This window comes from Balaenoptera ricei, chromosome 5 (assembly GCF_028023285.1).
Source record: "Balaenoptera ricei isolate mBalRic1 chromosome 5, mBalRic1.hap2, whole genome shotgun sequence".
NCBI classification, from domain to species: domain Eukaryota; kingdom Metazoa; phylum Chordata; class Mammalia; order Artiodactyla; family Balaenopteridae; genus Balaenoptera; species Balaenoptera ricei.
In genome coordinates, this window is record NC_082643.1 from 61,788,461 (window position 1) to 61,803,137 (window position 14,677).

General features: G+C 33.5%; 1 protein-coding gene across 7 annotated transcripts in view; it reads right to left on the minus strand.

The window, feature by feature from the left end:
* ADGRL3 (adhesion G protein-coupled receptor L3) overlaps positions 1 to 14,677 on the minus strand; it is an 858,314-nt gene that overhangs the window by 471,670 nt on the left and 371,967 nt on the right. For all 7 annotated transcript variants that reach the window (XM_059922921.1, XM_059922920.1, XM_059922919.1 and 4 more), the window contains one exon: positions 4,127 to 4,340. In XM_059922921.1, coding sequence (XP_059778904.1) covers positions 4,127 to 4,340 — 214 coding nt within the window. The remainder of the gene's footprint in view (positions 1 to 4,126; positions 4,341 to 14,677) is intronic.

Here is a 14,677-nt window from a genome sequence, read left to right on the forward strand (position 1 = left end):
GGAGCTTTTTTTTCTTTAATTAAATTTATTTATTTATTTATTTATTTATGGCTGTGTTGGGTCTTCGTTTCTGTGCGAGGGCTTTCTCTAGTTGTGGCAAGCGGGGGCCACTCTTCATCGCGGTGCGCGGGCCTCTCACTATCGCGGCCTCTCTTGTTGCGGAGCACAGGCTCCAGACGCGCAGGCTCAGTAGTTGTGGCTCACGGGCCCAGTTGCTCCGTGGCATGTGGGATCTTCCCAGACCAGGGCTCGAACCCGTGTCCCCTGCATTGGCAGGCAGATTCTCAACCACTGCGCCACCAGGGAAGCCCCCCATTCGGAGCTTTTAATGACAAGGGAATAGCATCCAAGCTAGTCTATCATCGAATTGTCAAGGTGTACTGGGTCTATAGGGATGGATGATGGTGGAGGGCTGGCTTCAGGCACGTTTGGAAGAGGGCCTAGAGAGAGTAAGCTGTGCACAGCAGACACCAATAAGCTTGTGAAGCCATGACAGAAAAGGATGGGTGAAGGGTTACTGAAGAGAAGCTGTTTCCCACGATCTTTTTTGGCGTTCATCCACTTATATATCTAATATCACTTTGGTCTCTTCCGGTTCCACTAACGCTGCAATCCTTCAAGGACGAGCCTAACACTTTCTCTTCAGTGAATACTCCCTAATATCATCTAGGTAAAAGAGTATTCCTTCTTGTTTTGAATTCTTCAATAAATGTAACTGAGATGAAAATAAATTACTGAACAAATTATATAGCTATTTGTTTATTATTGGCCAAAAAACTACAGTTTTGTGGACAGGAACCATGCCAGAATTATTTAACCACCAAACTGCAGAGTAGTTGTCATAGTGAACTGCATATCATGGACTTTCAGGTATTGGTGGAATTAATAAATGCAAGTTTTATCAACTATACTTCAATAAAAAAAATTGAAGAGAAAAAAATGCAAGTATTTCCATTAATAGCTGAAGAAAGCATAAACACCTCAGCTGCATTAAAAATGTAAAATTTCTGTAGTTATCAGTTGCCAACAGTCATTTTCACATTTATATTCAAAAGCTATATGTACTATCTTTTTAAACTTTTAAGTATATAAATATAAAGTAAAAAGAAACAAAAATGACTCAGAACATAAAGTTAAGAAAGTTTTTAAATGGCATGACAAAAGTGGACAGTGTATTTCTAAATTTATACATATATTTGATTTGATTTGAAATATATATATTTGGTTTGATTTGAAATATATATATATACATATATTTGATTATTACATATTAAAAGTTAGTTTTAGGTAAGATAAACAGAAACTCTGCCCTCTAGAAGCCTACAATTTACTTTACACAAGGAAACTGTCTAAAATATGATACTACACATTTATTGTTTGGATGCAAAAATGATGGATGTAGATGATAACAGGTGAGTGGCCTCAGAAGTTCTGAGAAGCATAAATAAATGTGTTCTAGTAGTATAACGAAAAAGTCTTCTGGTAGTAGAATGAAAAAAGTAAAGCACAGAACACTCAGAGAAACTGGGGACAGAATGGCATGAGAACACACTTAGATTTGAGAACACCAGGCTCAATCTGAAAGGCAGTGAGGAAACTGACTTCTCTAGAGCAAATATCAGATTGCATAGCTCTACTGGGGAAAAAAAATGTGGAAATCACATGTCATAACCTTTTTGATTCAAGTCCCCAATTTTTCACACCTAACATGTTAGTATACAGTTTTATTTATGCATTCATTCAACGTGTATTCAAACATCTGCATGAATAACATTTCATGTCTGTCCTTGCCTGTGACATCTGTCTAGTTTATGAGGCTGAAGTAAGTTAGGAAGCGTTTTTAACAAGGTTATGCAAAGACACACAAATAATTTTTTGAGTTTAGTGATAATCCTCCCATGTAGAGACATGCTTAAAAATTTTAGACTGACATAATGTCTTTCTAGAAGTTTAAATGAACGAAAACACAATAATCTAAAACACCTTTTAGAAAAGATTTTTTCTACTATTATTTTAATTCAAATACATTATTTAAACTGTTGACATCATAATTAATATGATGTGCCCATATCATAATTAGTAATTATGAACATTATTTAACATGCTATCATTGGCGTGACGGTGAGAGTTCATTATAGATCAGCTTAAGTGGACGTGATCATCCCATACCTTGGTAGCTTACAAAATGGGACCAGATTTCTTCTCTCCATTTATTTTGGACAAGTGTAAATGTAGTACATTTAATGGTCTAAATACAAGCAACAAACTTGCCTCCATGGAGAATCAACCACAGCTATTTTAACTGACAATTCTTAGTTGAGAACCCCCCAGGAAGGCTTCTACAAATGATTTACTCAGGGTGCTTAAAGCGATTTTACTCTGCAGATTTGCCACTTTACATATGCATCCCATATAATTCAGTAGCTCCAGAGGATCCATTGTAACTGTTTTGCAATAATTATAAGATTAAGGGCTTATTTTGGGAGCCATTAATAATATCAATGAAAGGATTAAGACAATTTTGGTGAAAATCATATAGAGATCAAAGAGCTAGTGAAGTTAATGCTTCTGCTACATTTTAAATGAAAACCTAATCACAGAAAAGCAGAAAATCCTCCTCAACCCACTTCCCGAGTGGATTCTGAAGAATCCTGTGTTTGGTTTTCTGACTGAAACAAATAAAATAACAATTTAGTCATGGTGCCCATTCCATACTACTTATGGAATAACCACTCCTGAAAGATGATTATAACACCTACAGGCAACGAAATGATTAGACTTCTTTTAGGTATAACATCAGAGAATTTAGCCATAGTTGGAGGTATGTCAATATATAACAACAAGAAACAACAAGAAGAACCAAATGCAACCAAACTTATATCAAATGGAATCGCTAATTTTAAAATTTTATTTCTCATTAACACTCACCTTAGCATGAGCCAGCATTTTAGAAATAGACAAATAAAAGCTCTCAGATTTGCCCAGAGACCACTATCCTTCAAGTATACCTCAGATGCTCTGATCATCAAAATCCTGGCATGTGATAATTTCTTTGAATAATTTATACGACAGAAATTTATAAAAATATTGACTATCAATGTAGATATCAGAATTTTAAGTACCAAGAAGGCTAAAAATAAGGCAGGCTTTCTTAAGTACAAGAAAGATAATCCTTAAAATCCACTGTATTTGCTTTTATAATTCAATTTATTTTTACATATGCTTGATTTCCCCCATATTTTAAGAAGTCCTTAAACAAAAGAAAGAAATGCCTAAATAGAAATCCTAATGAAAAACAAATTTACTAAGTAAATCATTTATTGATTAAGTTTTTAAAAATTACTTTGTGAGCAAGTAGTCAGAAAGTATGAAGGCTTATCGTAAATGAATGACTCTGTCACTGATTTCTGAGAAATCATAATAACAGTGAACAAATACTTGAGATATATTTAATATTTAACTAATTTATCAAGAAATTTTAATATAAACTTTCTATACTATAGATTCTAATTGACCAGTCTCTTTAGAATTGAAGATTTTCTTTTACTTATCCAGTGATATGCTATGGTACTTTATATTATTTTACTATGGTAATATTTCAGATAGTTTAAATGTATTAAATAAATTAATTTATATATTAGATATCAAAGTAACATTTTTTATTGTTTTCCAAGGCCAAATAATCATTAATCAATAGTCTTTATTATATTTTGATTAATAGTTATAAAATTGCCTCTGAATTTAAATTTTACTCTTTTTCCCACACTAATGGAAATCATTGTTAGCGGTAAAATAATTTTTCTGTAATTTCTGGAGAAAATTACATAATTCTGTTTATGAAAACTGAAAAATAAATTTAGTTTCTCAACTAATGAACTCAGTTCTAGAGAACACAGAATAGAACACATGAAACAAAAAATAATCTAATACATTCTAATATTTTCCAAATGCCATTTGCAATTTCTAGCACTAGCATTTTAGTGATATGGGGAATAGTTTGATATTGAAAAAGTAGTTCAAAGTATCCTAAAGTACACAATTTTGTGTGTACCTATGCTCAATATGTCACACAGATGCATGTTGAGAGTTTATATTAAATGCACAAAGAATATTAGAAATATCATACCTTTGAGACATAATCTTATAGGCATCAGGCAGATAGCATCGTATATTCTCCATCTGAGCAGGGTCAGAGTCACAAATTTTGTCATCAGTCCTCCCATAGTTGGCACTTTCAATCATGATGACATCTGTTCCTGGACAGCGGAGCTCTATGGGGTAGCTCTCACAGGAGAGCTCTCTGCGGACCACAGCCATCGGAATTGGGGCACGGCTGAAAGCTACCAGGAGGAGGAAGAAAAATAAGTCATCTTTGTTACATAGAAAGGAAAAGTACCCATTTCTCACATACTAATATAAAGGAATAAAGCAGTTACAATTCATAATTTTAACTAAAAGTAGACTATCTCTCACTTCAGTAACTTGACAGAATTTTTAACAATCTAGCTATAACAATTATTTCTTAGAAATCTTATCTCACAGGTATTTTTCTTATAAATGGAACAAAGCACTCTGGATTTTCTAAAACACTGGCTGATATGTGAGGTAAAGACTATACAGAAATATCATGCAGTTTGTAAAACAAGATTCTCAGATTAACCTCAGGAATACTGTGTGTATTTGTTTTGTTTTTTAATAGAAACCATGAACAACAACAACAAAAAACGTACTGCTCTTGAGTTTATATATACTTATTTAAATAATCTATTTCAATTTTGAAACAGTTTCATTGTTTCAGGTAATGACATAATCAGTATATTTTTTGAGTTAATTATAGAAATAGTGAATGTTCTTTAAGAAAATAGAGATTTGTAAGGAGACAAATTAAATTTTCCTTCAGCTCCCTTCCCACACCCTTCCCCCAATGTCAAGAGGTAAGCAGGTAACAATGTGGTGACTTTTCTATTAGAACTGTCTACAGAAAAAAAACAAACATTGTATATTTCTTCCCATCCCTCTTTTAATTTTACTTAAGTAACTTTTAATCGGGTAGTATCACACTACACACATTGTTTCATATCTTGATTTATTTTACTTATTAATTTAACAATATATGGTGGAAATCTTTTCATTCCTATGTTGTATCCCTCATTTTTAATGGCTACATTACATATACATATAAAACATTATTTAATTGGTCTTACGTTAATGGGCACTTAGAAATGATTGACATGTATACACTGATGTGTATAAAATGGATGACTAAAAAGAACCTGTGTATAAAAAAATAAATTAAATAAAATTCAAAAATTCAAAAAAAAAGAAATGTCCCAGTGTTTTTGTGTCATAATACTGCAAGAAGTATAAACCTACCTGTGTACCTTGGCTATAATATTTTAGAAAAAATATAACTATCCAAATATATTTTATGGTATATGTTAATAAATGAAAATGATGAAGGCATAAATATATTTGAAATTTGGCAAATATCAACAACTAAATGTCCAAAAAGCTTAATACAAATGTACACTTACACCAGCAGTACTTTCCTCTTCAAAACTACGCATTACCAATTCCTTTATATTTTGCCAATGTGATAGACAAAGAATGATATAACATCCTTAATTTTCACCACTTTATACAATTAAATATATTTCCATATGTTTCTTGACCCTTCATCTTTTTTTTATTATACATTGTTATTGTAAAAGTTCTTTGGATAGAAGAAAATTGAAAAGTTGTCCTTTATACTTGTGGCAAATATGTTTTTCTAGTTTGTTGTTTGGTTTCATATGTTTGCTGAACATAGATATTTCATTTTTATACAGCAAACTGTCTATCTTTTCACGTCAGATTTAACAGTTTCACAATCCAAGACTGAATATAATCAGTACATTATTGGAAGACAGTCAAATGTTTAATTGTAAAAACTCAACAAGTCTTCTTTTAAAAGCACATAAATGAAATTCTTAAATTCTTTACCAACCAGCTAGTAAGTTGATTTTCACATAAGAGAATTAATTATAGAGATGAATACATGACAGCTATAAATTTGCATTGATAGTTGATTAACTCACTAATGTTGACACATACATAAAAATGTATTTAAATAAATACATTCACCTTTTCTTATGGCTTTTTTAGTAAGCATGAAATGTGGAAAGCAAAGGAGGGAGGAGAGAAGCAAGAAAGTGTAAAAAGAGTGGGAATAGGGAAAAAGAGATTTTATTACTATAAATATTTTCACTTGAAACTCTACAGAAAATATTGATTTGGTTTATGAAACCATACCTATTATTTCAAAATAGAAAATGACATTAGTTTCCACCCCGTTTCTATACCATTTTGGAAAAACTATACATGTACCGAAGACCCCACGCATAACTGCCGAATAGGTCACTCAAGCTGCACTGCACAGTTAATTCCATTCTGGTTGTCATTCAACATCTTTCTTGTTTTGTCCTCAATCCCCCTCAAACACAGACAGACAGATACACACACGCAAACACACACACATGAATCTAGCACATCCACAGAACTGATCAAAGAGAATTAACACAGAGATTGGTGGTAATAATTTTTTTTTAATAAATTTATTTTATTTTTGGCTGCATTGGGTCTTCGTTGCTGCAAGCGGGTTTTCTCTAGTTGTGGTGAGCGGGGATTACTCTTCGTTGTGGTGCACAGGCTTCTCATTGCGGTGGCTTCTCTTGTTGAAGGGCACAGGCTTTAGAGCGCAGGCTCAGTAGTTGTGGCGCTCAGGCATAGTTGCTCCGCAGCATGTGGGATCTTCTCGGACCAGGGTTCGAACCCATGTCCCCTGCATTGGCAGGTAGATTCTTAACCACTGCGCCACCAGGGAAGCCCGGTAACAATATTTTTAAAGTTTGTTCTTGAGTCAACATTTTGACAGGGTAGTCTCACAATAGACACTGAATTTCTGAAATGTGTGTTTCTATGGTTCCTAAAATATATGTATTTATCTATCATTTAGAAATTAGATGGCTGTTTAAACATGAAGTCCTTTTTAATACTCAGATTCTATTTTAATGGAAAAAGACATTTTCATTACTGTATATAGCATTTTAAGTAATAAAATCATTGAACAATAAAAATGTTCCAATTTGGGAATCCAGTTTCACGATTTCAATCAGTTTAAATAGAATAATAGAAATTTTTTGCTTACTTTTTTTATAAAATGTTCTTGAAATCAGAATTTTTCAGAATGTTTTACAGTAAACTTTTGAGCATTTGCTGAGACAATTTTTTTCTTAACTTTGGTATAGCCATTTTTAAAAAATCACATTGAAACTGCTTCCAAACATTGAGTTGATCTTGCTATATTTTGTTACCCTAACCAATTAAGTCATATTGTTAAAAAACAAGTTAATTTAACAAAGAAACAAAAACAAGCAAATAATAAAGTCAAAGCATTGTTTGACTAAGTGGACAATTTGGTTGATTAAACTCATCAGTCAACTTTGCTAAAACGCGTACCCAGACATAGCTTTAATCTGGGTCTTAACTGTCAAAAACATGATTTAGAACCAGACAGTGGCAAAGTCAACTAAAATGTGGAGGGCAAATTTCCCATGTATCTCTTTTGAGCCTATAAGGATTATTCAAAAGCTATAGATATGGAAATTTTTACAGGGTACCAGGGTTGATTTGTGGATGCTTTCTTCCATTTAACATATAATTGCATTAGTATCAGTAACTCAGTGATAAATTGCATTCCTGAATAATGGATGCTTTGTTTAAAGGAGTGTATTACTGGAAACTATTCTATAACATTATCTAATTAGCTACTTAAATTATTTTAATTACATTGCTAAATGCTTTAATCAGCAACTAAAGTCCAATGGAAAAATATGCTTACGTTAAAAGATTTTTGTTGTTGTTGTTTTGTCTTTCTTACCATTCAGTTATCATGCTAACAATGGAGAGACTTTGGTTACCAGAGAAAAAACTAAGACACGGAAAATGTCAACAATTCAATGCAAGTTAGCCAGTGAAACAGTCTATTGTATTTTGTATCAGGATAATATTGCACTGGGAACTGTGAAGTGGCTATGGAAAAATAATATGGGGAAAAGATGGCATATTCTTGAGGTCCTTCTCATTTTCATACCATGAATTAATTTGTTGTAACAAAGAACAGAGTGTCACCTATTAGGTGTGTAACAGACATTGGCTGAATAAATTGGAAAAGCTTCAGATGTGAAATCTGGTAGACTTCTGTTAAGATGCTGCACTTTGGAACTACCCACTGACCACGGGACTAAGAGGACGCAAATGAAACTAAGCTTCTCTGCTAACGACGTCCAGAACCTCAGGAATTGCCCAAGTTCCATGTCGAACACATCCCTAATTAAAAGTGCTCCTGACCAAGGATTAAACAACAGGAGAATTAGCTCCCGGTTCTTGCTCACTTGTTTCTGCACAAATCACTCTTATTCTTCCTTTTCTGAGACCTCAGCCAATCTGTTGTTAAAACTTCTTGTTTTTTTGTTACTCTCTTCTTGGGCTTTCCTACTGCAATCCTGCTTGGTGACTTTTGACTCAAAATGCTTTAAATTCTTGGTGAATGTGGGTTATGATAACTAAAGATACCAGTCTAAAGACAGGGTGAGGGCGGGAGCAGGGTGCTAAAAGATGATGACCAAAGAGTCAATTGATTCCTCCTGGACTCAAGGACAGGGGTCAGAGATTTGCTAGGATGACCCTAGGGCTTTACAGGGTAGCATTCAAAGAAGGGAGTGCTACTTGAGACATAGGCTGTTAGGACAAAGGATATCAATAAGTAAAAGACTAAACACAGATTAAGAGGTAAGCAGCCAGTTAGTTGGTTGAGGGCATTAACCCAGTATAATTAACTAACTTTTTAAACATGTTGAATTTAAGGTGTCAGGATAACACTCAGGAACGTTTAATTTTCATTTGGGTTCATGAGTCTAGAATGTATGAGTAGACTATAGGCTAAAACCATGGTAATAACATTAAGTAGCTGAAGAGGGTAGATGTAGAGGAGAATAAATGCAGACGGTGGAGTATCAGTAGCCACTGAAGAAATGTAGAAGAGTGTACTACTTAGTTGCTGGACATATATATATAACATAGAGAAAAGCACCGTGTATCTATTTAAGGAAGATTTTCATTTAGATTTTCACTAAATGGACAATATGCCTGCCACTACTACTTAGTTTCAGGACAGATGAATCAAGTACTTATATATATCTCTCCCTGGGCCAAGCCTTCAATGCACTGTTCAAATCTGGTTTTTCCATGGATTGTTCTACATATTCAATGATCCACTCAAAAATATATGGTGCAGTCTATTCTCCATTAGGCAGAAACTAAAATCTTCAGCCTGCCCTATGTGTGTGTTTGTTGTGATATTAAAAACTATTAGCAATACAGCTTACATTTTTATTTATTGTTCATTTCCTTACTTTTATACTTTGTTTACCCCAAATCCCATGTATTAAGTAAAATTAAATTTACTAAGAAAAAATTTTAAGCATAGATAAGAAGATGCAAATCAAAAGGCTATTTTGTAGCAGTAAAGATAAAACAGTTGCTTTAAATGGGTAATGACAGAGAACATATTTGACTTATGTTTAGGGACAAAAAAAATTACATGATTTGATGATTGGTTGAACATGAAGGGTAAAAGTGAGGGTACAAGGATGACTACCAGGTTTCTGGCATAAGCAAGTGATTAGATCGTAGTGCCATGAACAAAATCTAGTAGGAAGTTGAATACAGGTCAGTGATTTAGAAGAGAGATCTTTATAAATTTGAGAATTGTAAGGTAGTACTCAAACCAGAGCAGTAGATAAGATAGCCCATAAAGGGAGAAAGATTTTATTAAACATGTCCACGTGGCAGTTTTAAAATATGTTCATAATTCTTTGCTACTTCTCCATTTTTTTTCCCTTTCCTCTTGAATGTGGGCTTTACTTAGTGACTCACTTCTAATGGACACAGCCTGGTAAAAGTGTGTGATTTCCAAGAGTAGTTCATTAACAAGACATTGCAGCTTTAACCTCTCTTGAATCACTCACTTTATACAAAGCCGGTCACCAAATCTTGAGCACATTCAAGCAGCCCCAAGGAGAGGTCCAGAAAAGGAACTGAACACTATGCTGACAGCCAGAATGAACTTGCAAGGCAGGCAAGTGAGGCATCTTGGAGGCTGACCCTCCAGCCACAAGAAACCCTTCCTTTGGGTAACTACAACCCTATGAGAGACCTGGAGCCAGAACCAGCAAAGTAAACTATTCCCAGATTCCTAACCTAAAGAAACCACAGAAGGTAATAAACATTTACTGTTTTAAGCCACTAAGTTTTGGGCTATATATTACTAATACAGTGCAGAATCAATTCTGAAGGAATGTTTAAAGAGTGGACATTGAAACTGTTGGACGACACTGAAGAATTACCAAATCAATAAAAGAAAAATACTATGAATGACCCACACAGATAGTCTAATATTACCATCCTTTGCTTAAACATAGTTTGGGCCATTAATTTAAAAAATATAACATTTCATATATATATAATTTATTATACACATATTTTATATTATGCATTATATATAATACATAAATAAACCAGTTTCAGCACTAAAAACAGATTACTAATAGGTATTAAGTTTTTTTTTGCCCCCTGTATCCCAATGATCATAAGAAGGGGAAAAAAAGGCTCTTTTGAAAACTTTAAAATAAAAAGAAAATAGATCTGGTTCCTTATGAGAAAAAAGTAAATTAAACTATTTGTAAGTCAAGGCTAATGATTTTAAAGGCGTTTCTTAATTATAGAGAAGGACACTTACATATCTGGAAGTGGGTTACTGCCTGTAATAAATTATTGGCAATGCCTTTTAAAAATTCTTCATTACTTAAATGTTGCCAAAAAGCAAATATTCCCAATTTTAAGTTTCAGCAGAACCTATGACATAATTTTCTTAAACATACGTATTTTCTCTGTGCTGTTTTACATGCCAACACACTTATCCAAATTTTAAAAAACGTGCTCTGAAAATCTAGTCTGAAATGTTCGGCAGCAAAAATAACATTGGAAACCCAGTGAAATATCAAACTATCATCTACTTTCTATAAAAGTACATCTACTACCAGTAAGCATCTAATATACTGAATTTCAAAAGTCTATTTCAACAAAGAATACATATAATTTAAATAGTTTAGTATTTAATTAAATGTAACACAGTGACAATTAAAATTGACACCATAAAGAAATAACCATAGGCAATTATGTTCTGAGGTCAAAAAGAAAAGCATGAAATTTAGAATTTCTGAAATTACAGGAAAAAAATGTCCTAATGAGAGGAATATCATAAAACAATTACTGTAAAGCTGTCGTTCTGACTTATGGAGCTTCAGCATGAGGGTAACATTAATCATTCTTTTTGAGGATATATATACAAAATGGTGACCTTTAAGTGACATTATCCACATGGAGGTTGCCTAAAAAATGTAGCAAGTGTTTGAATAAATGAACTCATATCTACTTGTTATAAGTTTTCAACACTTAATAAAATTATATTCTACATTGTCTTCCAATTATATTCATGAGGGACAAAATTTCTAAAACTGAGTCAAACTTCACATATCACTATTATCCCAGCCTTTTCCTAAATGTCAAAAACACCAAACTGGCTGTTCAAAGTGTTCTTAAGAGTAAAATTATAATTTCAAGATAAACAAGAATCCAGTAAAAAGAATTATAGAATTCAAAAGAAATTTTAAAAGATATGCCAATTCAACTCTAAATGTATATTTATCAGTTACAATGTGGCTGCTGGGAGTTATTAAACACAAGACATGGATATTGTTTAAATTCTCCATCCACACTGGTGATTAGCTCAGGCCTAGGAGTGGTCCTATACAGAATGGGATTCCAAAAGTCTGGCAGAAGGAGCTTCAGAGGTATCATATGAAATCAAGAAAATGATAAACATTCGTGTGTGATGGTTAATTTTATGTGTCATTGTGACTGGGCTAAGGGGTGCCCAGGTAGCTGCTAAACCATTATTTTTGAGCATCTCTCTGAGGGCATCTCTGGAAAAGATTAACAAAGATTAGCATTTGATTCTGTAGACTAACAGAGATCACCCTCACCAATTTAAGGTGGTCTGGTGAGGGCCTGAATACAACAAAAAGGCAGAGGAAGTGTATATTTTCTCTCTGCTTGAGCTGGGATAACGATCTTCTGCCCTCTAACATTGGTACTCCTTGTTCTCAGGCCTTCAGACATAGGCCAGAGCCTACACCAGTGGCCCTCTGATTTTCAGGTTTTTGAGTACGGGTTGGAACTACATCACTGGTTTTCCTGGGCTGCCAGCTTGCAAACAGCAAATCATGGGACTTCTCAGTCTTCATAATTGTGTGAGTCAACCCCTCATAATAAATCTCTTCATATTGATCTAGATAGATAGATAGATAGATAGATAGATATAGATAATATAGATAACTGTGATATGTGAAATTTGACAGTTTAGAAATTTCATCCCATGAATATAATTGGGAAACAATCTAGATAACCCTAATAATGTGAGTGTAGCAAAATCCCCAAAGCCAAAAGACAGTATCCATGATTACTAAAACCAAAAGATTACAGAATAATGACAACAAGATCAGATGGGTGAAAGTTCACAGCAGGGGAGAGCAGATGGACAGATGATCCAGAGCAAAAGTACTGAGAATCTTCCTAAGTGTCTCCATTTCACTCTAGAATCTTAGAGTTGTAAAGAGAATGCACAACCTATATAAGGTTTAACCATCATAAAGTACAATGAAAATGTGAAACAGATTACAAAGTAATGAAGCGATACATTTGTTTGGTTTCTTAAGACAGAGTTCTTGAAGGAAGCACACTTGAGATGTCCTTTAAAGATGAAATAATATATGAATATAGGAGAAAAGATAACAAAATATTCCAGGCAGAAATTCTGAGCAAAGAGAGCTATATTCAGCATTTTGAGTGAGGATCTCAAAGAGATATCTGTACCCCCTTGTTCATTACAGCACTACTCTCAATAGCCAAGATATGGAAACAACCTAAGTATCCATCGATGGATAAATGGATAGAGCAGATGTGGTATATACATACAATGGAATATTATTCAGTCACGTGAAAGAAGGAAATCCTGCCATCTGTAACAAACAATGATGAACCTTCAGGAAATTATGCTAAGTAAGGTAAGTCAGACCAGAGAAAGACAAATACTGTATGATACCACTTATATATGGAATCTAAAATAGCCAAACTCATAGAAACAGAGAACAAAATAGTGGTTTCTGGGGGTTGGGGTTAAGGGAAATGGGGAGATGTTGGTCAAAGGGTTTAAATTTCCAGTAGTTGAAATATGGATAAGTTCTGAACATCTAATGTACAGCATGGTGATTATAGTTAACAAAACTGTATTATATACTTGAAAGTTACTAAGAGGGTAGACCTTAAATGTTCCCATCACAAAAAAATAAATGGCAATTATGTGAGGTGATGAAGGTGTGAATTACTTCTAATGTGGTAATCATTTCACAACATACATGGGTATCAAATCAACACGTTGTACACCTTAAACAAACACAATATTCTATGTCAATTATATCTCAATAAGTATGGGGAAAAGAAGTTATATTCACAAGAGATTGGGAGTAGATGGCAGACAGAACTAAACAGCAGTCAAATCAGAAAGAGGCTTCAAATTAGATTCAGAATATAGCCCAAATTATATAGGGTAGTGGAAGATTACAGCATAAAAGAATAATGTAATAATAATATTAATGAAATTAATCTTAAAAAGCACTAACCAATAATTATTCAAACAGATTAGGTGAAAGATAACAGAGTCTGGAAATTGATGAGACAAAAGGCGATATGATGATGGTAACTGCTAATACATATTGGGTGTTTTAATTTTAAAAGTATCATTTTATTTTTTTTAAAGTATCATTGCTAATGAGAACATACTGTGTAGCACAGGGAACTCTACTGAATGCATGGCAGTGATCTAAATGGGAAGGAAATCCAAAAAGAGGGAATATATGTATATGTATAGCTGACTCATTTTGCTGTACAGTAGAAACTAACACAACATTGCAAAGCAACTATACTCCAATAAAAATTAATTTTAAAAAAAGTATCATTGTATTTCAAACTCCAAACTATAAAAGCTTGTCAATATTATCATCCCCATTTAGTGTACACCAGGAAAATATGGTTTAGCCCAAAATGCTAAGAATGTGAGGCATGAACTAGAAAGTCATACAAGTGAGAGAAAAGATGCAATGACTCTCCTTGTGTGTCACACAAACAGAGAGAACAAAGGAAGGGGAGTTCTGTCAGGAAATGCATAAGGCAATGTGAGGATATCACACTAGTTATCAATAATATAAAGTTTATGGATTGCCATTCCTTTGGTGAAATGAAGCCTTATTTCCAAATATGAAATGCAAGTTAAGTATTCCATTTACTATGTCTGACAGGGGCCTTTTAATAGCACAAAACGTAACAGCATAATATTATTATTTTAAGAATTTTAAGATTTCTTTCCTAACATTTTAATACATTTTAATATTGTATCACAAAAACTAATATGAAATTTTTCTTCGTGTGAAAATCTACTGCAGTAAGATGGAAAATCACTACT